Source organism: Orbicella franksi, chromosome 3 (genome assembly GCF_964199315.1).
Source record: "Orbicella franksi chromosome 3, jaOrbFran1.1, whole genome shotgun sequence".
NCBI lineage: Eukaryota > Metazoa > Cnidaria > Anthozoa > Scleractinia > Merulinidae > Orbicella > Orbicella franksi.
In genome coordinates this window covers 2,017,404-2,043,673 of record NC_138147.1, presented here as the reverse complement: position 1 = coordinate 2,043,673, position 26,270 = coordinate 2,017,404, and the positions used below count along the sequence as shown (strand labels likewise).

The 26,270-nt window shown below is 40.0% G+C and overlaps 3 protein-coding genes across 3 annotated transcripts in view; 2 read left to right on the top strand and 1 right to left on the bottom strand.

Annotated features, from left to right (window-relative positions):
- Positions 1–10,329, top strand: part of LOC145480600 (intersectin-1-like) — a 37,747-nt gene extending 27,418 nt beyond the window's left edge. The window contains exons 38-40 of the mRNA XM_081458872.1: positions 7,859–7,953; positions 8,371–8,449; positions 8,565–10,329. Coding sequence (XP_081314998.1) covers positions 7,859–7,953; positions 8,371–8,449; positions 8,565–8,704 — 314 coding nt within the window. The 3' untranslated portion in view covers positions 8,705–10,329. The remainder of the gene's footprint in view (positions 1–7,858; positions 7,954–8,370; positions 8,450–8,564) is intronic.
- Positions 7–7,852, bottom strand: LOC145480609 (neuropeptide Y receptor type 2-like). Its single transcript, XM_081458882.1, has 2 exons — positions 4,680–7,852; positions 7–3,439 (listed from the first exon to the last, which is right to left on the bottom strand). The coding sequence occupies exon 2, from the start codon at positions 3,009–3,011 to the stop codon at positions 2,094–2,096; it is 918 nt and encodes a 305-aa protein (XP_081315008.1). The 5' UTR covers positions 3,012–3,439; positions 4,680–7,852; the 3' UTR covers positions 7–2,093.
- A 1,780-nt stretch (positions 10,330–12,109) lies between the features above and the next one.
- LOC145480509 (uncharacterized) lies at positions 12,110–26,063 on the top strand. Its single transcript, XM_081458752.1, has 10 exons — positions 12,110–12,205; positions 13,147–13,361; positions 13,747–13,976; positions 14,533–14,666; positions 15,020–15,256; positions 15,634–16,275; positions 16,762–17,027; positions 21,148–21,514; positions 23,351–23,587; positions 24,645–26,063. Exons 1-10 carry the CDS (start codon positions 12,110–12,112, stop codon positions 25,899–25,901), a joined length of 3,681 nt encoding a protein of 1,226 aa, XP_081314878.1. The 3' UTR covers positions 25,902–26,063.
- The last annotated feature ends 207 nt before the right edge of the window (positions 26,064–26,270 follow it).

The window sequence follows — 26,270 nt, the reverse complement described above, 5'->3', positions numbered from 1 at the left end:
GTGAGTTTTACATAACGCTAGGTTTTCCACTATTGTGGAATTGTTATCTAGCGACTTGAATCCACCACTTACACAACTCGAAACAAAAAACATATCACAGGTTCCAAGCACGGGAAAACGTGCAACCTATGACTAAGCGCGTGAAAACGGTACCAAGTGCGGGAGAATTGACACGAGCGTAATCTGGATTGGTTGTAGCTGTTTCAACTGCTTAGGGAATAGCGACCTCACTAATTCAGTAGCGCGCGCTATGAGTCCATAGGGGAGCTAGTAGAAAAGAACAAAGATTTCTTTTTGTCAAAAAAAATCTGGAAAGGTAATTTTTAGAGAAGACCTCGCTGAGCGCTCTGTTCTTAATTAAAAGTACTGAGTCATAAGTTCTTGAACGTATCATTTGGCAAAGGGTCTATTCTTGATAAAGGCTGCTTTTATTGACTGAGGCTGCGTAAACTGGCCCTGAGCCCGTGAGCGGAAGCCATCCTCTCAGTGATTGGAGGAAATTGCTATCACATCGCCTCGCTTGCATGCCGATAGGCAAATGCCTCGTTTTCATCCCTTTTACCCAACTGTTACACAAACAGCAGCAAGATATAATGCTGTGGTAACAGCTGAGGTGCACTTGTAAGATATTTAGAGCTTTTTTCTGCTTGGTGAGCATGGCGTGAATGTTATTAAATTACATGAAGTGATAATCGAGTAATTACAACCCAACTGCCTGAAACAAAAGGATTAATAAACGTGACGTAACTAGAAATACATCCTACTTCAAACTAATAACCTGCTTCTTTATATTCCGTTCGATAAGTTTAATAAACAAGAGCGCGCTAAACGAGATTATATACAACAATTTTAAGTGACACTGTGATGACAAGAATCACCGCTACGCGCAGTGAGAGGACAAAAGCTTATTGCAAACTGGCTTTTTTTATTTCTTTTTTGTTGCTGTCGTTGTTGTTGTTTTTTTCTTCGAGTAAAGAGCTTCAACATTTAAACCGCGCTTGGCAAGATTACTTAGGGCGAATCGTTCAACCATTTTCGCATTTCCTATGCACTTATCTCAAGAGAAATTTTAACAAGAACTTGTTGATTTAAATCGTTTAGGCTTCTAGAATTGCTGTCAAATTTGAATGCACGTTTAATACGAGAGTGGAAAAAGCTTTTTGGATTAATAACGTGTTAAATTGACAAAAATAAATGTGGCGTCAGTCTTTCAACTTAACAGAAATTTATTTAGTTTCAAGTAATAAAGCTAAACAACTACATTAGCACTCGATGCTGTGACTGGATCGCTCCACAATTATGTGGCGTTGGAACTCTATACAAATGGTAAATGAATTAAATGAACGGATATTACTAAAGAAAATTTTCATTTTGTTTTGCATTTTCTGGAACTTCTTTTCAAACAGCGGAGATCACAAAAGACATCTTTCTCTAAATAGACTTTGAAATTAAATCCTGTGTTTTAAAAGCGCATTTGCGGAATGGGAATATTGCAAATAAGACAGTGTTCAAGGTGGCTAAATTTCTTCCGGACAAAAGAAACCAGTTATCAGAAAGCAGGATAAAGGTCACACCCTAACCAAAAGAGGTCTTACCATAATAAAGAATTCGAATCGTACTGTTATCTAGGGTTTACCTTATCTTTTATTTCAGTTTCCTTTTGTTCTTTTATAGCATGGAAAAATGTATCATATTGTTCGACATTGGTGTGAAGAAACGCTTGTTTTCTTTCTTTCTTTCTCACGCTGGAGGCAGCGTAATCGTTTAAACTTAATCCTTAAACGGAAAAGTTCTTTTATAAATGAAATCCTGGATGTTCTGTGGTAAACGAGAACATCAGATTTAGAATGGATTAAGATACTTTCTTAGTCGAAACCTTGCGACTGAGAAAAACGAAAGTTGTTTTCTTAATATTCAAAAATAATCATAGCGCTGAGAGTTATGCGCAAAATGTCAAGCTAGGATACCATTATCGTTGTAACAATTGTTACAAGGCACGCAGAACACTTTGAACTTTCGCGTAGATCGTACATAACAATGTGATCAAGTAAGAAGATATTTTTCAGTCTTTTCTTACAAAGGCTTTTTCTGTCTTAGAGAGCATCGCTTTCAGACATGCCTCCAAAATAGAAGTGACAGAACCGGAACTCGTTTAAAACCTCCTTGAAGGCAGTACGGTAATTTGCGCTTCCCAAGGCATAAGTTATAGGGTTTAAACTGCAACTACAATAAACCAGAAAATACGAGATCTTATAAAACGCGCTGGTCTGCGCAATGTTTGTAGCTGTGGCGATCGAGTATGGAAAAAAGCAAAACACGAACGCGATTGTGACAATTAGCAACATCTTGACGATTTTTCGCTTGACGATAGCATCGTTTTCTCCACCGGCGTTCGCGTTAGACGAACAAATCGTGTTGGTGAAATACAGACCTTTGATTATGCTGAAATAACACACAAACATCGTAACAAACGCTGTTATTACTATCACAGCGAGTATGATCCAGTAGGCGCTGGCTTTCGCAGGCCACAGGGTAACACATCCCTTTGTTTCCTCGTCGTACGTCTCGAAAACGAACAGCGGACAAACGTAAACAACGGCGAAAACCCAAATGCACACAATGGCGTAAAGGACGTTTCCTTTGCTGAGCCGAAAACGCGTTTCCATTGGAGTCACGAGTGCCTTGTACCGCTCTACAGAGATTAAGGTTAACGTCAATCCAGATACGATCATACCAATGCCAGCGATGCTATGCGTTGTAATGAATTTGCAAAGGAAAGTTCCTAGCTGCCCGCTCGGCTGTGCGGTGTAGGAGAGAATCGTCCCGGGTAAACACCAGAGAAGAGTCAACAGGTCCGCAATGGCGAGATTGACTAGCAAGAAATTCATGGTTGTATGCATAGAGCGCTTTTTTCGGACCACTTCTATGACCAGTGAGTTGCCGCAGATTCCAATTAAGACCACAATGGTGTAGGCTGTGATCAGAAAAATCTCGTCCGTGGACGCGTGCATATTGGAACGTTTTGTTTAGAGTAACTAACAGTAAGATCCGGTCGACTTTCCTAGTTGGTTCAGTGAAGTTCCAAATTGTAATTTTCACAGCGCTAGTATAGCTTTGTTGTCTTCATTGGCCATTGCAGTATTTTCTAATGTCGATTCCTTTCCTAATAAAACGTGTCTGTTCCCCCTCCGGCTGCTCGTGACAAGTTGCGAAGAGTTTCTCGTATTTAAATTTTGAAATCAAGCGAGAACAGCAGTTGTCCTTGGGGTTCTGCCAATTATTTTTATCAATTTCTCATTCTATCTTCCTCTGTCTCAGTGAAATCCGGCTAGTAGTAGCTTAGGCGTCAAGTATTTTAACGCTTCTCTCCGTGGGGAAGTCGAAATCTTTGCTCTGTGTGGAGTGGTCTAGCTAAAGTGACAACATCAAAGTTTGTTCACTGTAACAAAAAACCAATAAGAGGCATTAACTATGTTGAATGAAAATCTCTTAGTAACTGGATCAATGATATGTCAGTGCGAAGCATTTAAAACGAGATGTTTTGGCGGCGAAAGTGTTTTGTGTTTAGTTTTTACGCGAAGGAAGCATTTAACGCTTAATGTTTGGATTTTCAACAGCTGTTTTACAACTCAGTTGTCTTACTTTACTCTGCTTTCGAAAATCTGGGAAATAATAATAATAGAAAAAACGCTCTGTGTCAGGGAATAAATTTCTTAGATTTTGCCCAAGGCCAAAAGCATTATCTCCTTCTTAGTTGGGAATAATATTGTTTTCTGCTACTGAAATACAAAGATAGTTTACAAACAGAAGTGTAGATTACGAAAACAAAGGTGTAATTAAAAACTCGGTAAAGTTCACATTTCTGTCAAGTGATTTATAGAGCTGTCTTTAAAAGCTGAAAACCTATTGGTCAGCTCTTGAAGGTTCCACTGATTACAGAAGTGTTCAGCTTAACCTCCCGTGAGCAATTTATTTTTCTTTCAGAACTCTTTTGTAATAGTCTGATGTATACAAATTCAAATGTATTTGCTTATCAATGGAAAACACTTTGAAAGAGTAGAAGACGAGTATAGAGCGAAAAACAGATGCACAAAACTCGAGTTGCATTAAATATAATTATGTGAAATTTAATCGCAGATACCCGTCGCTAAAGGCGTCAATTAGGCAAGTAACTAGAAGACATTCTGAAAGAAAGAAAAAATAAGGTGCATGTAACTCCTAGGCACCTTTAGAAGTGGACTGCCGAAAGGATTTCTCTCAAGGAAATAGGATGTGATATGAAATCAGATATTGTCATTTCCTCTCCTTTGTTCTGTAAATAGCAGCTCTCTTCGAGGGACTGTAAATGGTGGAGAGAATTGTCTTCTTTAATCGATACACAAATATATAACGGTGAAGAAGCTGCGTTGCGAGTTGACGCATGCTGTAAAACATACATCCTAAGTTGTGCTTAATCTCCCCGCTTTTTAACCATCATTGTTTCAGGTTGATTTACTGTTTTAACGTTTAAGTTTCTTTCGATCTGGGATTTTACGAACCGTAAATTATGACTTAATATGTCTTGACAACTCCAGGGATGGCCTTCCTACCCAGTGCGGAAGATAATTTCACCAACGCTGTTGATTTCTAGTTTGCGGCTAAGTGACAGGTTGTAAAGCATATGATTAGAGCTGACTTACCTTTGAATCTTACAGGAGGAATTCGTCGCTTTTTTTCGGGCACGTTTCTATGATATAATTCCGTCAGCAAATGGGATCTGCAATTCACATCAACTGGGCGATAAATTAGCATAAGAATACCATGTTTGCATATCGCTTCGACGTTTGTCAATATGGTTGATTTTTCACATTTTAAGCCTAAGGGTGAAAAACGCTTTTTTTTTCGTTCAGAAGGAAGGTGTCGACAATAAATATAAAGTATAAGCTTGAACATTTGAACCTGTAAATTCTCCAAAGAGGCAATGGTAAAGTTGTGTGGAAATTATGAAGGAGAGTTCACGTGTCGATTATGGAAACAAGATGATAAGAGTATACTGCGCTATTCGGATTGGAATTGTCGATGAGAAGACATTTAATTTTGATCTGTTTCTTTACGATTAATGAAAATTATTTCAACATTGTCTGGTCAGTTAGCAAAATTGCGCCATCAACCCAGACGTTTCCAGTATTTTATTTATCCAGCTTTTGTCTTCTTTATTGAAAATCTCTGATTTTCCGTCACTTAGTGAGTGGGGATTTTCTAGTTTTGTAGATTGTTTAAGAATTGAAAGCGCTTCTAATTGTTTTAACTTCTCACTTTTATAAAGAAACAGATATTCCGCGTAAGAAACTTTCCTTAATTGAGGGCCTTCCGGCTTTATTCAATATATATTTATATTTTAATCGCCATACAATTAAAATTAAAATTTCGTAGGGTTAAAGAGTTTGGGTGTCTTTCAATCAGCTTTACGTTCCCTGATTTAAAATCTCTGATTTTTTTTTCGTGGCGTACTGAGTGAGTTTCTAGGTTTTGAGATTCTTCACGTTATAGAGGTTCCATATCTTATCTGCCCGTCGTACAAATAGGGAATTGTCTTTGAAAGAAGCTCAAATCACCTTTGTTATTTATCGGCTTATATTCAGTTGTTTAATTTCACTTCCACATTTGTGTGTTAATTACAGTATCCAGCTTAAAAATTGAACTTTGTTGAGAATAAAACGTTTAGTCGTCTTTCTCTCTCGAGACAGATACTATTCTGAACAGATCTAGTCAGCTCTAAGGAATACAACTGCTGGTTCACCTTAGTGCTGAACCTGCGTGATTTCGCTTTTCAAGTCTTGTGTCAGCGCTGTGGGGGTTTTTTCTTTTGTCGGAGAATAGAAACTAAGCCCAACTGCTTGTGAATAAACAAGAATATTGGCGTCCTGGTTGTGTGTCTGCTGAGACAGAAAGTTGTTTGACGCTACATTAGGTAAAGAAAATAATTATTTTTCCCTTGATTGCACTGTTACAGAAACATTCGAGAAGGTTTGTAAGAATCTCCATAAGGTGTGGAAACCCATAGCTTTTCTCGTTCTCCTAAACGCGCACTTCATTGTGTTGTCATTGCCTTCTAAAAAAAAGAAAGCAATGTTTTTCGGGGACGACCGTGAGCAAACTTTCAAAGCGAAAAATAAAGGCTGATCAAAAAACTTCAAATGTTTCCTTTGATTTGCTCAATATTTCGGTTAGACAAAATTCTCCACGGGTTCCGTCTAGCAGAAGTATTGTGCCAAATCAAAGAAAATGCTTTTAATTGTTTGATCAGCCTTCTGTTTTTCTCATTTGTTTTGTTTTTTTTTTAAATTATTTATTTCTGATCCCAACTAAGCAAAGATCCGGAGGAGAAGTTGCGTAAGTTGAGCGTTGTTCAAGTGGGAGCTTAAGCGAAGACGACGACACCGAGGACGGCCCCTAGTCGAAAATGAATTTCTATTTCACCTTCGAATTTCGCAATTGTCTAGATCTGTTCAGTACGCCAATGGCTCTGAAATCGTGCTCAGGCTGAATATGCAATGACAGCGTTCAATTTCAAACGGAAATACGAAAAATTAGCCGCCGTTGCTCGCGTTCCCCAGACTACGCAGAACTTGGTCGTTTCACGTTGTTGCTTTATAGAAGAAGGCAAAGAAATGTTCAAAGTTTGATGACACACGTACACAGCCATTGTTTTTCTCATTAAACCTTTTGTTTGGGGGCGTTTTCTTTGCCGTCGTCGTCGTCGTGGTTTGCGCAGGCTCCCTAGTATTTATTAGAGGGCTTAAGCAATGACGGCGGCGATCCCGAGGACAACACCTAGTAAGAAATGAATTTATATTTTACCGTCGAATTGTGCAGTTGTCTAGATCTGTTAAATGCTCCTATTGGTCTCAGAACTGGCTCATTTGAAATATGTAATGCGAGCGTTCAATTCCAAATGAAACTACGAAAAATTAGCCGCCGTCGTTCGCGTTCTCCAAAATACGCAGAACTTAGTCATTTCACGTTGTTGTTGTTTTGCAGACTGGACGGCAAAGAAATGTACAGAGATTTATAACGCACGTTCACAGCCATTGTTTCATTAATCTTTTGCTTGGTAGCGCTCTCGTTGCCATTGTCGTCGTGGTTTGCTTAAGCTCTGTGTATTTTGCTTCGTGTTAACAAGCTTTCCCTTGTTGAGGTGCTTTCTTAGTCAACGCTTCAGGCGACAATCCGCAAGACTTTCCATAATCTCTTTTCCAAAGGAAGTCTTTTCAAAGCGATATTTTCAACCAATCGCGGCGCGTCACTTATCTCGGATATGTTAATGCATGGGTTCTCCTACAGCTCTTCTGCAGAGTTTGGTTACTGGGACAACCGGCTACCAGCTCTTCGAAATTTGATTACTTCAGACACCTTGTGCCAAAGCTACAACCAATCAAAGCGGAGGTTTTTATTCTTAACCAACCTAGTGAAACATCGGGAACAATCTGCGAAATAACTCGCGTGACCTTTCCCGCTCTTGTTTCTCGCTGGAAGTTTCTGCTTCAAGTTGTGATGGGTTTGTGGTATCGGTTGAAGCCAGAATTGTAGCAGCTCTCGTAAGCTTGTAATTCTCTTCATTGTTAGCAGCTGTTATTGTTTTAGGGCTAGGTGCATTGTTTCTGTTGTTTGTTGTATTGTTCTCTCAAAGGGTAGTAAGCCATTCATGTGAGACTTTACGAGGGCTGCTACATCACCCGTTGAACCCGCGGTGATTTTGCATTTGTAGTGAAAACAATTCTCTTAATAATAGAGTTGAGTTTAAACTAGAAGTAAAGGAAATCGACAAGCCTTATGTGCGAAATGTTGATGCGGGGTTTGTTTCTTTCTTTCTGCACAGGCCTCAGTGATCCCTATTGTGAAGTGAGCATGGGCAGCCAAGAACACCGCACGAAAGTTGTACCGCAGACGCTTAATCCCAAATGGAACTTTCCGGTAAGTCTCGCAAAGCAAGAGACATTTTGCTGCGCCTTCTATCTGCTCTGTTAACGATTTCGTGTTTCTCTGCCGTCTTGCAATCATCTAAGCGGACCTCTCAGGAAACTAAAGTTTATATTCCTTCAACGGGTTAATGTCTGGGGGTTGTGATGGTAGATTTCGATCTATTTTGTTTGTTTCTTCTTTTCAACTTTCGTTGATAGTCGTTATTGTGCTTCCGCAATCGTTTTGAACTGCAAAGATCGCGGGTTTGTGAAAGGCGTGGTGAAAGTTTCATTTACTCACAAACGATCGGCAACTCTTGTATTCAGATCGTCGAGTTTTTGACAACAAGGAATTACTTAACTTTAATATCGTAAGGTTACTCTTACAAGTTTTGATTTAAGCACAAACAGTCTTTTTTTTTTCCTGCAGATGAATTTCATAGTTAAAAACCTGGAACAAGATGTACTCTGTATTACTGTATTCGATCGAGACCTGTTCTCACCAAATGGTAAGATGATAAGCCGTAAACGAGTTCTTTGGGTGAAATTTTCAACCATCTTTACTGTGTTAAAATTGCCAGTGCTAAGTTTTCTAAATTATTTTCCATCTTTTACCCTCATCAGACTTTCTAGGTCGCACAGAAGTAAGCTTGGCCAAACTTCTATCAAAAGGCAAAGGTCCCTGGCATGAGAGACTGTTACTGTACGAGGTGGAATCTGGAGAAGTAGTGGTTAGGATAGAACTACAATTAGATGGAACATAACTGTAAAGTGTAGTCAACTTCGCGAGGAAGCTGATATGAACTCTAAGCCGGTGGCTTGAGCCGGCTTCCAATGTAAGCACATGGCACCACGTGGCGCCTTGTGACGCCACGCCCAGTTGTACATAGTCTTCTGTCGGCTAGTGGTATTGATGTAGGTATCCTGTGCATGGTAAGTACTTTATTGGATTCGAGATCGAGCGGAGCAAGGAGGAATAACAAGACAACTTGAGTCTGTGCTCGTTATCATTCTCATCATCCAGATAGTCGTTTTTGTAGATTTTATGGCTTTTTCCTCGAAGTCGTAAAGAGTGCCGGCCGATCGTTCGATCGATCACAAATGCGCCGGCAGCTTGCCTTGAATACTCTCATTGTCTTGAATGCAGAGCCTACATTGCCGTGTATGACTATTTCCAGTCTCCGGAGGTGATGAACATATGTCCTTTCCCCAGGAACTAATTACAGGAGCAACCTATGAAGGTCATGAGAACAAAGCAAAATTTGTTATTCTTAAGCAACAGATCGTGATCTTAACATTTCGAACTAGCGTTATGATAATTGTATGGACACACAGGGAAAGAACAAGTGAAAGTAAGACAATTTTTTTTTGGTCGTTTGTTATTGCGTTTAAGGGGAGGTGCGCTTTTCCCGAGGACTGTTTCACTATTAACATTCCAATTATAAAGTTAAAAATTTTTCATATTCTTTTAAGAGCATTTGAGATTCCTCGTTTTGGAAAGAAGTGGGTGGTTCTTACATTGCGTTCTACGCATTTAAAGGGCAAGGCCCATTGTTCAGCAAAACGTTGAGTTAATCCAAGATTAGGAACAACTTCGTAGGCTATTTTAACATCTGTAGACTGCAACATCCTAGTCTTGAAAACCGCTGTTAAAAAGATAAGTAAATTCTATATTAATCCTATGTTAGCATAAGTTGGCTTTTAACACAGTGCAGCAATTAAACTCAATCCTATTACATGTAAACCACATCGGCAAACAGTAACTTACTATAAATGGTTTTGTGAAATTTCAGGGTTGTAAATTTATAGTCCTGGGACCGGGTTGTTGAAAGCTCGATTAAGCTAACTCAGGGTTAGTGAGAATTTTGATTCGAGTTTTGTAACTGCGGTGAGATTGTCTCTTTACATTGTTTGTTCTTCATTTTTAAGTTTGAATAATCTCGAAATACACAAAACTTAAGCAGAGAAAGACACTTTTATACAGGAAAAATTTATACTTCGGTTAACGTTTAATCCTGGGTTAGCATTAACCGGCTTTCGAACAACCCGGCCCTGATGTACGAAACCTTCTGTAACATAAGTACCAGTTATCTAGTTATAAAGTTATTCTACTGCGGATTTTTGTTACCAATTATTCTTTTTGAATTATATCATTTTGGTTATTTTTTCTTCGCAGAATTTTAAAAATGAGCATATGAAGTAAGCGAAGGGAAAAAATTGTTGACTTTTTAATACGAATTTAGTAAGAAAATTTAAGAAAATGTAAGATAAATGAAATAACTGATAATGGAAGAGTGTTCTTTGTTTTGCACTCTCAACAATACTGTAATCTGTGAATTGTGATGTAAATTCGAATTAAACAAAGTCGTAAAGACTTTCGTTGAACTTGGTGTCTCTCGTCGATTTAATACACTTTGACTTCCATGTAATCGCAAGGGGGCTCAATATTGACATAAAACTGAATGAAAGATAATCTTTTATCGATGAGTGGGTGGTTTCGTGGAAACCATTGTGATTTTTAAATACGCGGTCAACTTCCGCGAGAGTCTGGAACCAAGAAATCTTCAGAAACTGCTTGTAGTTTTGACGGGCGATCGGATGACCCGAGAATATTTCCGAATTATTGGACCCTACCACTTATTTGAAATTCTCAATAGCCACCACAAAGCCAAACACGCATCAGTGGCGGAAAGATAATCTTTTAGTGAACTTCAATTTATTGAGAGAGCGCTTTTGTGTGTAATTTTGTATTTGGCTTGGTTTTGCCTTCGAAGTTCACCGACCCTTCCGAACTTCTTTTACGACGTAAAATCAATCGCAGCTCGCAGCAAAAACGTGCAGTCCGTGCAAAGTGCGGGAAGTGTCTCCTAAACCATGTCACGTGTGGTTCTAATGTTATACGTGATTGGCTAAAAAAAGCTGGTTACCTGTGATCGGTGAGTATGCGGTGTACGCGTTTGCAGAGATCTAAAAATGCAAAATGTAAATTAACTTTTGAAAACCGCTCAGTGACTTGGAATCCGTTTGAGCGTGATTTGAACCCACGTCAAGACCTTTAGGATGAAAGTAACGCTAGTAATAAAATGATGAGTTTGTAAAGAAAGTGTTGTGCTCTATTGAGGGGTATAGGATTGTCACGCATCACGTAATGCTGAGTTATCTATCAAAAGCATTTAAGGAATGCCTTTTATCTATCGACATGAAACAGTCATAACCTTGCAAAGGACAGAGTAAAACTGTGAAAATGTTACATGGGAAACAGATTTCCGAGACGTAAATCATGCGGTCTCGCACGAAAGAGAGCATGCAGCAACAAAAATGGTCAGAGCCCCTTCATGTTGCATTTTGAAGGTTGTGATTTATGTTTCATGAAATAAAGAGATTTATTCTAATATTCACTTGATCTTTGAGCACTATATCTTACCCTTCTGAGCTTGCCGTTAGGTGATCTTTGGCTTTCTTGAAAAGTAATTTCCATTTTTAGCCCCCAAATGTCTCAACTCTTTTGGAGTGTGAAGAAGATTTTTCTTGTAAATTCCGTGGGACAAAATCCCGAAAGGTACTGAGGTCTTTACGGGAAAATCTCAAACCAAGACCTTGCCTTGAGGTCAATATGGCGAGGTTGAGATTTGAGATTTCCGCATAAAGACTGAACTTTTGAGGTTAATAAGTTGCTTATTGTAGGGCCTTTTTGCTTTGGTGTTGAGGCCTGTGCGACCCGTGGGCATCACAGGAAAATAGTTTCCTAGAATCAGCCAATCAGAGCGCGCGTTATATCGGCTACAAATACTAGCTATATAATAATGAAGCGCACTGTTTTGCGACATCTGCTTCATAATCGAACTACTTACTAAATAATTAACAGAGCTTAAGTGCTAATTTACCATTGGTATTCCAAGGGTGTTTTATGAATGTGGTTTACTTCCCGCAGGTTAATTTGATATTTATCAAGGATAATTCTCATTTTGTCATTGTTTCATGTTCTTTAAAAGTGTGGTGTTTGGCTGACACCCACAATCGTTTGATATAAATAGCCAAAATTTAAGTTCTAAATCGCTTGTGTTTTCTTCCCTTTCTGCCTCGTCGTCATAGCAACTGTACATAAGCCATGATATCGTGCAGAAAGAAATATAATTCAAGTTGTAGTCAAGGCATTTTTTAAGCTAAGTATGAGTTTAAAAGTACATCCCACAGGCGTCTCTTCGGTAACATCGAAGGAACTCCGGGAAATACAGAAACTGCATGAACTTGGCAAAAAGTATTGGGTAAGTAATGTAGGTCCCGACTTGACAAGGTTTGAACCTTGTCAAGTCACTGTATTTCCATACGTCTAGCTGATATAATAATTTTATTTGCACAAGTGTTTTTTGGAATAAAGCAATTTTAGAGACACATTTTCGGGTTTTCGTTTGACGAGCGGAACTCTTATTGGATCTCGGTAACCATTGCTAAATTACAATCAACTATAACATAACCGTCCCTTCGATTATTAAGCGCTGAAAATGAAGGGACATTCTTTCATGAATTTTACACTCCCTAGTGTTTTCATAGAGTAATGATGTAAAGAATAACATTTCGTGGATGTTAGCGATACGTTCCGCTTAGTAAACAATTTTTGGACGAACTTCAGTTAGTGAAATAACTAGACATCGAAAGCTCATATACTTAGCTATTGAATTCAGTTAACACTTCACTTCCCAAGTTTGAGAAACGTTATTAACTCCATTGTCTGCATTTTGTGTGAAAAGATTTATGATTGAAAACATTCAGTTTTGTTTTGTTTTAAAAGATTTTCCCTCGAAAGTTTTATTATCAAGACGACTAATCATCTATCATAAGAAATTCATGGTAGCTGTCTTAAGAAATAAGGAAACGGCAAATCACGCAGATGATGATTCATTCGGTCAGCGATCGCAAGCTACTTGATAAATAAAAAAAGAGTTCCTTGTCCTGCTACAGGAATCAACCAATAACCCTCCATACACTGGTCGCACTGAACGACTAAGAGACTAGTAAGATTAGGTCACAGTTAACTAGATTCAAATGTCGCATATACTGTGAGGATTGCTTTTTTTAAAAAATGTTGATATATACACTGTAGGCCATTAGCCGTTCTTTTTATATACGCTATGTCATTCATTTAATAATGTAAAACAGGAATAAATGTTAGCTCGTGCATATAACAAAAAAAAAAACCTTTTTTTAGCCTGCAGCTGATAAAAGGCGTTACGAGAAAGAGGAGAGTCGTCCAGAGCCCCGTCGCAGTAGATACCTGTTTCGTCATCCCTACTCCAGGCTCATCACGGCTTACTTGGTAGTGTTCTGTAACTTCCTTATCTTCGCCGAGGACCCAGTCTCTCACAGTTATCGTGAATGCATTATCGACGTCATAGGAGATATCTATACTTTTATATTTATAAGGTAAGGCATCCTTTTCTTTGCTTGTTTGTTCGTTTGCTTTCTCTGTTTAGTTAATTGTTTGAGCCTGTTATTTGAATTACAATGACTAATTCAATCGGAATTTCGTAGACTTCTGGAGCAGGTTCTTCTTAATGGTCTCTATACATCAGGCGATGATGAAGGGTGAGAGTTGAACCCCCATATCGGTCTTATTTCCAAGGCCTCTCTCAAGGTATTTTTATACATGGCACCCAGTTCACCCAACAATAAGTTGGGATGGTTTACCTTGGGGATGAAGATTGACTCTCTTGCCTTCACCCACTCTTGCATGTATATATTCCTTTTTTCGTAGTTCTGCTTAGAAGGTTTTTGAGAACTGTTACAATGTTTATCCTTTCCTTTTCAGATGGCCAAGAGGCTCCTTTTCGCTCATTAAGTTCAGCTGCTGGATGTTTGCTATCCTCCTTGGAATGTGCGTCGGTAAATGGATTATTCATGGCTGGTTCTTCTGTAAAAAGCTCAAGCTTAAGATGTTTACAGAAGACGGACAAGGCTCATGGATGGTCATGTTCCTCACCGCGCTGTTCTCGCTGTTCTGCTTTAGTTTTGCATACAACGGTTTTCTTATGCTTGAAGGTAATACTTAGCTGTGAATCAACCTGTAGTTGATGAAGAAAAAATTGTTTGCTCCAACGCTCGAAAAGTCAGTTCGGTCCTTTTAATTTACCCTTACCAGCTGCAAGTTGATAACTGGCAAACTGTTTCACTCGCCCAACAGCCCAACAGTTATTTTAGGATATTATAATTGTGCTCATTCCTTGAAGGTAACTGCCTCTCGTCAAAGAACCAACCGAAAGATTCGTGAACGTATCTTAAAAATATTTTCAAAATTTCTGCCAAGTAGGCATCCGACTATTGTCGAAATTCACTTTTATTATACGTTCCAATTTTACCGATATAATGTCAACATTAACTTATTTTGCTTCCCCAACACAGGCTTGCAGTTTTAATTTAGTCAACTTTATGATACTGTTGCTAAAACTTCTCTGTGCAAGAACCACATTTGAATTCAAAATCTCTGAAAGAGCTCGAGAACATGCAACTCCTTTATATTTTAATTTGCAGACGATCTTTTATGAATATCAGTGAGCACCATTTCCAGTTCTCTCTTTAAAACTTCTTTTTTCGACAGGTAAATACATGGACAAAATGCATGCTAGTAATCGCATGGGTATGGAGAACCAGACATTTATGAAGGTGGCTGCTATTTGCACATGGCTTGGGGATTTCATTACCGCTTGGATGGTCACAGATATGATGCTACAGGTAAATAATTCATATTTTACCCTTGAACGCCCGAGTAAGTGGGGAACCGAGTTCTATAGAGACACTGACACATTTTCCACGGGTTCATTCTGAAGAAAGGTGAAAGGAAACAAGCTGAAACATTTCATCAGGTATAAAAAGGCTTGTTAAAGCTAAGGAAAACTTGAAACAGTCGGAAAACTCATAATTTCTAGTTCTCCCATATTTGGCTACTATAAATCTTCAGAGAAACGTGCAGCCGAGCTGAGATGGGTTATTGTTGTTATAACCTTCAATAAGAGGTTATGAGGAGTACCCATCCATTCTAATTTAAATTTTATTTTCACGTTTTCACTCAATTCCTGTCCACACAGGGAGCGCAGTATGCGCATTGGGCCCCAGCTCTCCGCCGATTTTGGAAGCAGGGCTTGAACCGGGTGTACGCGTTTTGGTTTGTGTTCGTTTCCATGACAATAGTGGTCAGCACAGCAATTTCTACAGACTATGTGAATTGGGACAAAGTGAATAGAGACTTTGTTGCGTCCAATGAGCTGGCACGGGCATTTCTGGCTTCGTTCATTCTTGTTATGGACTTAATGATAGTTATGCAGGTTGGTTCAAATTATGACAAAAATAAATCTCGTTTACGATCTGTTTGCATCTCATGCTCATGTCGCCTCATTCACTGTTCCTGAGTTCGACTAGCTTACATTTGCTTTACAACTGTCAGCTATTTCGGTGTAGTGTATAAGTAACTTTTTTTTGTTGGGTTAGGGCTCTTTGGCTCCTTCTTGAATCTCATTCTACGGGACTAGAGATGTTTCTTCTTGTTCAAAGAATCCTGTCTTTTCTAAACCGCTTATAAAGTTATACGTGAACTAGGGTTATGCTTACCTGGAGGTCGGAGGCACCACATTACGCTGCATTTGCGCAATTTGATGCAAGAAGTTACTCCTGTTGTTAACATTCCGTATGTACCTTTTTCAAGGATTGGGATTTTCCCCACTTTGCTGGTTCGCTGGACATCAAACTACCGGGAGTCAATTCAGACGCTTTCGATGTTCGCATTCCCGGCTGTTGTGGAGGTAAACCGCTGGACATTTACATCACGGGCAAATGGTTCAACTACGGGATAATCTTCATTGTCATGATCTTAGATCTGAACATGTGGAAAAATCAGATCTTCTACGAACCGTTCGCTTACGGCCAATACACAGACTCAGAGGGTTATATCTACAGCGTATCTGATAGACAATTCCTGAGATGGGGAAACACAACTCTTATGACTTACGAATGGCGCTGGAACCACATCAATCCGAAAACTAACAGGACTTACGGACTCGAGGACCTACGTATGAATGCTAAGTACAAAGGGTATTCTTTAACGCTGAAGAGTATCGCTTTCGTGCCGTCAATTCTCGCCTTCTGTGTCTTTGGTTATTTATTGTGGCTCTTCGGATTAGAAGAAAACCCGGATGAAGTCTTAGTGCGCAGGTATCGACGTGATGTTCGACATCACAGGCAAATGAAGCGATTGAGAAAGAAGAAGAGAATGGAAGAGAGAAAAAACAAGGTGATGGAGGAGGGGGAGGAAAGGGTAAGTGGACTGCTTTGCTCTTGGACGACTTGTGTATTCTCTAAGTTGAAACCAGCATGCAACGGGGTTTCATGAGGGTGAATTGTATCAAAGGGTAGATAGAAGACAAGACTAGTTTTAAAAGGATCACTGAAAGACGAGTTTGTAGCCGAGCATTCATACCTGTCTTGACGTGCAGTTCCGTCCTCCGCTCTGATTGACATCTGAGATGCGTGGGATTGGCTGTCACTTAATCGTCGCGAAAACTAAAATAAAAACCGAGTAACAACGCCTCACAACTTGTACACAGCAGTTAGGTCTTTCAAATCGAATCACAGACGTCTTTCAAGCGAGGTAAATATTTGGAGCGCGACGAGGCTGGAGTCTGTTGTTTTGGCTCTTTGAGTTTATTCTGTGTCCACTCATTTTTTACATAAGTACTTCATATCTTTCTTTCTCCAGCCACGTCCGTTCATAATTAATGATGGACGAAGTATTGCAAGTTTGCCTGTTTCCGCTGATGGGCAGCGAGGTAGAAAGGAGGAAATTATAGACATGAATCTTGTTTATGGCGAAACAGCGGATGAGAATGAAGAAGCTGTGGATTCGGGCCAAGGAGAGCAGAAGAAACCGGAAGTGACAAGGAACTTTGTTTATTACTTCCGGCACCCTTACTTTCGCATTACTACGTCGTACTTGGTCGTGTTTTGTAACTTCTTGATCTTTGCTGAGGACCCAGTCTCCCACAGCTACACGGATTGTGTTATTGACATCATTGGCAATATGTATGCGTTCGTATTTTCAAGGTAGGTTGTTTACCACATCTTTTGTGGTAACGAAATATTTGTTCAGGTTTATGTTCCCAGAAACTCGAAATGCATGTCCCCTTTCTTTGTCTACCTTCCAGGATGTACTGCAAATTCTCGCATAGATTGCATCTTTAAAGAAATCGTATCATGTATGGCATGCTTTCACAACATAGTTTAGGAATCTCTCGCTTCAATTTGGTTAGGGTGTTGTAACTGCCCTTCTCACACTCAAGATGCATAGAGTGGGAAGTGCATCAAAAAGTCGTTAACTCAGTTACACGACCAAACAACAACAACAGCAACAACAAACTTTAATGAGTGACACCACTTTGCAACTCCATTATCTTCACGAAATCTCGTTTTCCAAACAAACAAGCTCAGAATAGTTCATTTCCGCGGTAAAAATCAGTCTTGAGTAACGAAGCGTGGTGACTACCGCCTATTCTTATTTCGCTTCTTCTTCTTCTTTGGTTTCGGCCGCCATATTGGTTTCTTAGGAGCAGGAGGCAAATTAGCAGCAGATCTCTTGCCATTTTTGTCTTTGAATGCCTGCCTGCGAGCGAAAAAAATAACATTAGAATCATTTATGACCTAATGGTGTTCTCTCAATAAGACAAAGCATCAAGGGCGCATTGGATGAAATCAACCGTCAACCAAGACGATTGTGAAAGTGTTTTAGTTAGTGTGCAATAGTAGTCTGTAGCCAGAGTCTGTATTCCCCTTGACAGGTGGCCGGGAAACGTGAAGTCCTTTGCGTTTCCCGGCCGCTGGTTAAGGTGGGTGCAGGCTCTTGATGGGTGATTGGTACAATTGCTGTGTTATAGTTGTTTGGGTTTCTTTAGTAAATGAAAGGTTTAAACTCCACAACCTTTGATTCACAAAAGCGCGGAGGAGAGTGTCCAGGTGGTTCCAAATTGATTCAGTTAACAAATTTCCCGTAACCCTGAGAACTTTAAGTCACTGAGAGAAGACGTTGATCCTGTATTAAGATACACCTGCTATATATCAAGTCGCCTTCGTGCTTATTCTAGTTACGAGTGACCAACGACTTCGCGGGGGAGGGGCCGGTAGGGAATCAGTGTGGGATGAGCGCAACGACCTAGACGCCCACCGTTGCAGACAAAGCTTTTAATCGTCACAACTCACCATCGTCGTTGAATGAAGTTCACTACACATGAAGCCAACAGATAGAAGGCAAGGAGAAGAAAATTCAGAACCAAATCGATAGACATCACGTAGAAGACATCTTGCCAAGTCATGGCAATAACGAGATCCTGAACGTGTTTCACGTGCCCTGTTGGACAAAAATTTCAGATAAAAAATAAATACATTTGGAATAGAGAAGCTACTGATAATGTGGATAAATGATTCATGAAGGTGGTTTTGCTTAAATTAAAAGAGGGAAACAAAACCAAACACCGAGATATTGTCGTAAGTAAGAAGTGAATGAGATTAATCTGAGAAATAGGGAAGAAAATTTCTTTCTTGCAATGAAACCAGTTTGTCGCCGCAAAACAGATTTTTTTTCCCTTATGAGTCTGACTGCTATTTCAATTGTTATTTAAGCAAATCGATATACGATAAGTTAGATTAATTAATGAAATGATTTAACCCATCTTTCCTGGAGTATTGTCTTGCCACCATCATTGAAATAAACGACAGTCATAATGTTATGTTATCACAATATCTTCAAACTACACACTAGATTGGTCCTTCACTTACTATCCATATATCCGCCATAAAACCCAGCAGCAACATCAGTTACGTAGTTGAACTCAACAGTAAAAGGTTTTCCAGCCCATGTAACTCCATCCCAGATATAGCCGTTCATCCAAGTAATTTCATTCGAGGTCAACTCGGTCAACCACTTAAGCTCATCCCAGATCCACTTGGCGAACCATGAGAGTTTATCACAGATCCAATCGGCCATCCATGTAACTCCATTCCAGATCCTAGCAGTCATTGTAATAGTAATGCTATGAAATTTGCTCCATGCCTGTGTTGCCATTGCCACTATAGAGTCCCGTGCATGTGATGTTGTTGCAACTGTGAAGTCCCATACTCGGGTCATGGGACCAACGGATGTGGTTTTGCATGTATCGTAGCGGGGACATGTGGCATTTCGGAAATACTTGCGAAAGGTATCGAACGTGTGGATCTGACAACAGCAAGAGAAAAGATGAGTGCAAAGATATGGCATGGCCTAGCACAAAACACTCATTATAAAAAGAAAAACAATATATAATATTTTGCCAAAAATCCCCTTTCACTGAAATATAATCCAGGTTTGTGAACGAGAAAAAGAAGTTAAAGTTGTTTTCTCTGTCCTTTTTAATGACACTGCCTTCCTTTTTTGTGCGCCGCAATTTTTTTGGATCACCGCAGATCCACCCAAAAACTCTATGGCCGACAAAACTAATTGAGTGGCTAGTCTACCGTGAGAAGACTTATTTCATCCAGTGTCGCGATCTCTAAATTTATAGACCAATACTAGAGCAAATGGTAGAAAAAAAAATTGTTAACCTCAATCACATAACCCTAAAACAAAAAAGAATGTATTTGAACAAGTGACTGCTAACTTTAAGGTGCACTTTTGGATGAAAATCTTCCTTATGTTGGCAGGTTTGGTTGCCGTAAATTTCAAATGCACCAACCTCGTAAATCAAGCTTCCGTTTATAATCTTCTGATGTCCCTTTGGGTTGAGATCTTTGAAGAAATCCTGCCTCTGAACGTCTTGTGGAGTTTCTGCAAAAACGTTATTAAACTCTTAAGTAGTTCATTCTGGTTTGAAAATAAACTTTTTTCGTGTAAGAGCCAGGTTCATTTTGTTTTCTAGTGTGGCAGAAAAGCCAGGAAAACAAAGCTAGTAGCAAAATATCAATCAATTGCTAGTATTTGCTTGCTTATTTTTTATTTATTTATTTATTTATTTTTTGAATGAGTATTCAATCTCTAGTCTCGAGTCTTTCGTGCTGAATATGGATTGGGAAGAATACATGAAACCGTTGGAGCGCGCGCTTCAAACTACAAAAAAAGACGCACGCGCTAAACCACTGGGGAGATTACCATGGCAACCGAAACAACATGTTTAGTTTCCGACGAATTTACAGCAAAATTTGTAAGTTTGTAAAATTTGGCATCGGCGAGAAAAATAGAGTTTGGGCTCACACTCTGGAAGCCATTCTTTTCGCTGCCAGCAACTTACAAACTAGGAAATTTGGTGAAGAAACTTAATGTCTCCTAGTGAGAAAAAACCTATTTCATGCGCAAAATTACACAGTGCGAAAAGAAAAAGAAAATTAGAAAAAAAAAAAAAAAAAAGACTCGATCGCGAGCGAATTTCTTACCTTGCTGTTTAGAAGTCTGCGCAACTTCCAATAACAGAAAGGACAACGATAGCACAGTAATCCAAATCATCAACTTCATGCTGATAACGAACTTTCTTTCTTCTCACAAAAAACAAACAGCTTGTTCTTTCCGCGAGAATAAGCAAAGTGAAGGTCTGACGCCACAATAAGTGCCTATGACGCGCTGCGCGAGAGATAGTCAAGGAGATTCGCTACTAGGCTTTTTGTCTTTCCTCAACCAAAGCAATTAAAAGTCTTAAACTGCAGTCTTTCTGAAACGTTTTTGTTTGCTCAGAACTCAGTTATTTTGTTTACGATTTTCACTTGGAGGGATGTGTATAGTAAACAAGTTGTTTGATTGCTAAGACATGCACGAAAATTACAACAAGCATAAGCACTGCGCTGCGCAAAAGTTAACAGTCTCTTGGACAAAAGCCGGTGTAAGGGTTTTAAATGTAATAAACACAACAGGCCAATTCTAGCAACCTTGTGCCGCTGTTTCAAAAGGAGTCCTCGTGCTAAAGCTTTCATGTGAAAATGAGATTGATTTGCATAAAAAGGAACTTGTAGGCTGAACACATTTTCATAAGAATGGTTTCGCCCGAAGGCTCGTTTTGACACAGGGGCAAAAGGCAGTTAATAATAATAATAATAATAATAATAATAATAATAATAATAATAATCTTTATACAGTAGGCTCCACTCATATTCTTAAATGGCCTATTTGTTTCTCCAGAGTTCATAGCTTGATTTTTCAAATTGTTTTCAGATATCCTCCAGACGCAGGATTCGTCGCTCTCAAAGTCTTCATGTACCTTTTTGCCATCGGCTTGGGAATGTTTGTGGGAAAGTATTTTATTCACAAATTTCTCTTTTGTCGTGTTCTGAAGCTGCGCATGTTCTCTGAGGATGGCCAAGGGTCATGGATGGTGATGTTCCTCACCGTGCTCATGTTTCTGTTCATTGTAAGCTTCATATACAACGAGTTGTTGCTTCTCGGCGGAGACCACTTTGCACCTTATGTCACCAGTAGTAATTTGGGAATCGAGAATCAGACGTTCATGAAGATGGCTGCTATAGGCACTTGGTTAGGCGACTTTATTACAGCTTGGATGGTGACCGACATGATGCTACAGGTAGCAATGCGTTTACTGTTGCAAGTGCCTACCCCCTTAAAATTAGGGAGTTTAAGAAAATCACGACGTCGCTTAACAAAAGGTTTAATTAGCAGGACAATGGCTGTGCGCGTGCGTTATAATTCTTGGTGCATTTCTTAACCGTCTTCTGCAAGACAACATCGTGAAATGATCAAATTCTGCGTTTGGACTGGCGTGAACCGGACGGCCAATTTTAATTCCCTTTTCAAATTTATCGCTGTGTTCCTAAAAAATATAAAATAGAATATAAATTCCTTTTCTAATCGACGTTGTCCTCAGGGTCGCCATCGTAGTTACTTAAACTCCCTATTATGTGCTTTAAAACCAAGTGAGATGCATTGGCCTAATAGTTGCCTTGTTTTAGAAGCTCAGTTAGAGGCGGTGCAGCGCATGAGCGGGGATGGGGGGAGAGAGAGAGAGAGAAGCAAAAGAAGGCTTTATCATTATAGCTTTCCTGCGCAAGAGTTTTGGCCGAGGACTCTGTCTTGTCCTTTAATTTTGAGCAACAACTTTCGCTTCTCCAGCCAAGAGAATCATATGGTTCTCGCAAACTGTCATGTCAACCCGCAAGAAATTCTAAGAGCAAACTCCGATGAACTGCATACCTTTTTAGGGAAAGTGTACGCGTGTGTTAAAGTCAGACTTCTTACAAATTTTTAAGGTCTTAACAAATGAGGGGTAGTGACGTAGCAAGTTGTCCTATTTTGCCGTTTAGCCTGATCCTTCTGAAAAGCACTTTAGAGAACTCTTACTATGCAGAGGTCTTAAAACTACAGTCAAACCTCCCGTAAGCGACCACCCAAAATGTCAACCCCTGGTGGTCGCTTACGAGAGCTTAGACAATATTACGTCAAAATTTTGCCTCATTAGCATATGGTAACTGCAGATACTTACCCCCTGTTTTAAATGTTTTGTTCATGTGAAAAGTCAATATCGAGAAAAAAATTCGGTACTTCCCATTTCGAAATTTCCGTCTCTTGTACTACCCTGGAATGTGATAATGTCACAACATCATATTATCCAATTTCCACTTTATTATCTGTCAAGTGGTCGCTTATGGGAGATTAAAAACAAAAGAAAATTTCAAACTTTTAGCTCTAAAAGTGGTCGCGGTCGCTTACGAGAAGTGGTCGCTTACAAGAGGTTCCAAATATAGTGATTTGACTCAAAAACTTTTGGTATTTTGGAAAACTGGTCGCTGAGGAGAGGTAGCCGCTTACCAGTGGTGGTCGCAGCCGGAGGTTCGACTGTATTAATAATATTACAATTTGATGCAAAAGATAAGCAACAGCTTCGGGGCATTTTCACTTCCGAAACAATGAAACGGAGGACATAAATAAACAACTGCATGATCCGCCACAGTCCACAATAAGCTGCCTTGACACACGAAGGTCCGCGATATTGCTTAACACTCGAACAAAGCATTTAGAAGCATTTAGCGAGGGTCTTCGTTTTGAAGTTCGAGCTGGCCTTATCTACAAAACGAAGACCCATTGATTTCGCGTCAGGTTGTGTCTGAAGAAAAGCATTGACCCGGTTTGACTGTGTCTGGTTTGATAGGCTTGTAAAAAAACAAGTCTTCGTTTTTGGGTCTTAGGTCTTAGGTCTTAGGTCTTCGTTTTTGTAGACACCCCGATTTTCAGCCCAGTTGGGACTCGCTAAATTGCATAAAATTGAGTCTGAAGGTTAAATCGAAAATGTCGTTTTTTTGAATTTTCTAGCCTTGCCGAAGAAATTTGATTTTGTTTGATTTTTCTGGGAATTTGCTCTTAAAGCTTGCGACAATAACCGGAAAATATTTTCCCACTTCCGCAGGAGGAGCAGTACCCAGACTGGAGCCCAGGCCTCAGAGCGTTTTGGAGGCGTGGTAGAAACAGGGTTTACGCGTTCTGGTTTATTTCATTCAGTATGAGCGTTGTTGTAGCAACTGCCATCACTACTGACTACCTCAACTGGGACGAAATTAGTAGTGACTTCATGCCCACCAACGAAATATCCAGGGCGTACTTGGCCTCCTTTATCTTGGTTATGGATCTTCTGATTGTTATGCAGGTATTATTCGCGTTGTCTTACATAAAGTAAGTGCTGATGTGCTAATCGGTAAAAGAGAATAGACCATTTCCGAGTTATCTTGTGCCTCTGTTTCAAAACGAGTCCTCTTGCAAAACCTTTCATATGAAAACGAGTTTGATTGACATGAAAACGAACCTCTAGGCGGAACACATTTTCATATGAACGGTTTCGCCTCGTTTTGACACAGAGGCACAGTAACTCGGAAATGGCCTATTCGTGATGTTAGGGGGAAGAAAGTGTAGAAAAGTTCTTGACTATTGAACGTTTCATACCGCACACAAAAATGAGTAAGATGGTTGCACTTGTTCTACTTGTCTTGTAGTTTGATAGCTTGTAAGTCACTAGGGGCTCGTTTCTCGAAAGCCCCGGAAAACTTATCGGTCCCGCAAAGCCATTTTTAATTAATCTGTATCTAAAAACAGAAAGGAGTATACTCCTGAAACTTATTGTATGAAGATAACCTCTATTTATATTAAGAATATGTGAATAAAACAGCTCTGTAATCATAAAGTTTGAGATTTTGTTACGGCTTTCCGGGTGTGAAAACATTTCGGGACATTCGAGAAATAAGCCCCAGGTAATTGCCTTTAATTTAGATGTGAATGCCGTTAAAAGAATTAATAAGCTTCCGACGCTAAGCATCGAACAACAACATACCAATGTAACAAGTGTATCTTTCTAATTTCTACTACCGTCTTAATTATTTTTTAAGAAGGCGAGGTGGCCTCATGGTTAATGCGCTTGCATCCGGATAGAGCGGTCCGGGTTTAAGCCCTGGCCGGGGAATTATGGTATGTTCTTGGGCAAGACACTTTACTCTCGAAGTACCTCTCTCCACCCAGGTGTATAAATGGGTACCGGCGAATTTAATGCTGGAGGTAACCCTGCGATGGACTAGCATCCCATCCAGGGGGGAGTAGAAATACTCCTAGTCGCTTCATGCTACAGAAACTGGGATAAGCTCTGGCCTGATGGGCCACTTGGCTCGCATGCAGACTTTACCTAATTTATTTTTATTACTTTTATCCTGTCTCAGGACTGGGACTTCCCTTACTTTGACGGAGGGATGGACATAAAACTCCCGGGTCTGAATACAGGGAACTTTCATTTCCATATTCCCGGGGGAGATATCCGCATCTCCGGGAAATGGTTCAACTACGGGATCATCTTCATTGTTATGATTCTTGACCTGAACATGTGGAAAAATCAGATCTTCTACGAACCTTTTACCTACGGTCAATACACAGACGATCAAGATTACATTTACACGGTCGCTGATAGAGATTTCCTGGCCAATGCTACCGAGGAAACGTTAAGTTACGCATGGCGATGGTCGCACGTGAATCCTCTGACCAATGAAACTTACGGCTTAGAAGATCAAAAAATGAACTCTCGATATTTTGGAGTTCCTCTGAGTGTTAAAGGCACAGCGTTTATTCCATCCCTCTTTTCGTTCGCCTTGTTTGGCATATTGGTGAAGTACTTTTCCAAAGGTGGGCCTCCGGTGAAAGTGGCACCTTCTGAGGTAAACGATACCGTCGATGGCGCTTCTAACGAGCGCCATGCTAACGGTAGAGAGGAAGATGACTTGGAACCAAGCTCTTCTTCACCCAACGCAACGGCGAGTCGCCAGTCAATTGCCAGTACCAAAAGTGCCCTTATTGTCAACAAAGTCAGGAATCTGGGATCATTTTTGAGCATTGACAGCTCACGTGATGGTCTTGACGCATCACGTAATAACTTGGACAGTTCACGGGATAGCTTGGACAGCTCACGTGATGAGCTCCGTAGTTCACGTGATAATCTCGAGAGTTCACGTGATGACGTCAGGAGCTCTGTTGGAAGTCTCGGAATTGCTCCTGAGACCATGACGCAACCAAATTCCTCCCGCCCCGCCTGGTCAGCTGCTTCACCGATGATAACGCTTCCAGATACGTCGCAGAATAGACGCGATGAGTGCGTTGACACTGAAAAGTCTATCAAACACCTTCGGTGCTCAAATGACGACCAGCATAACGAAAACATGGTACAAGAGTTGGTTCAAGAGTTGTCTTTCTTAAACCTCGAGGATGAGGATCGTCAAACAGAAGAAAAGAAAGAATCAGATGGAAATTCCCTTCCCGTGAGTGATGACAAATCTGAAGTTCTTCCGATTGGAGATCTTTTTCGACGTGACCCACCAAGCTCGTCCAGATCCTTGTCTCAGAGCTCCGTTGCGTCGTCCGATGACGAAGGTTTAAAACCAGAAGTCAAAGCAAAGAAAAACTTCCTTCAAGTCCCGCGGCCAAAGTAGATGATCTGCTTGTGCATAATAACTTTGCTTGTACATAGAATACTTGGACCGAAGGATTCGTTCTAAGACTTGCTCGGTTTTATTGGCAAACGTGCACCCAGACGAATATTGACGGGATAAATTGAGCAGCTTAGAAAAGGCATCGCTCCCAGAGCTGTTGATCCTCTCACCCGACACAGCCTAAGTGCTATCGAAGACTGATTACAATTATATTTACTCAATATAATTAGTTTGCGCGCCATAACCAATGTGGAAAGAAACTTGAATCAATTTCGTGAGTCTGTTTTAAACCTTAACAAGATTATTAGCAGGCAGCAACTTTTAATGCTCTCGGGTGATGTAAAACGCTTTATCACGTTTTCGTTCCTG

Excerpts from the sequence above, each read along its gene's own strand:
- LOC145480509 (XM_081458752.1), top strand. The coding sequence starts at position 12,110 with ATGAGTTTAAAAGTACATCCCACAGGCGTCTCTTCGGTAACATCGAAG. Across the intron at positions 14,667-15,019 it reads TCACAGATATGATGCTACAG|GGAGCGCAGTATGCGCATTG; the intron begins GTAAATAATTCA and ends CTGTCCACACAG. Across the intron at positions 17,028-21,147 it reads TATGCGTTCGTATTTTCAAG|ATATCCTCCAGACGCAGGAT; the intron begins GTAGGTTGTTTA and ends AATTGTTTTCAG.
- LOC145480609 (XM_081458882.1), bottom strand. The coding sequence starts at position 3,011 with ATGCACGCGTCCACGGACGAGATTTTTCTGATCACAGCCTACACCATT.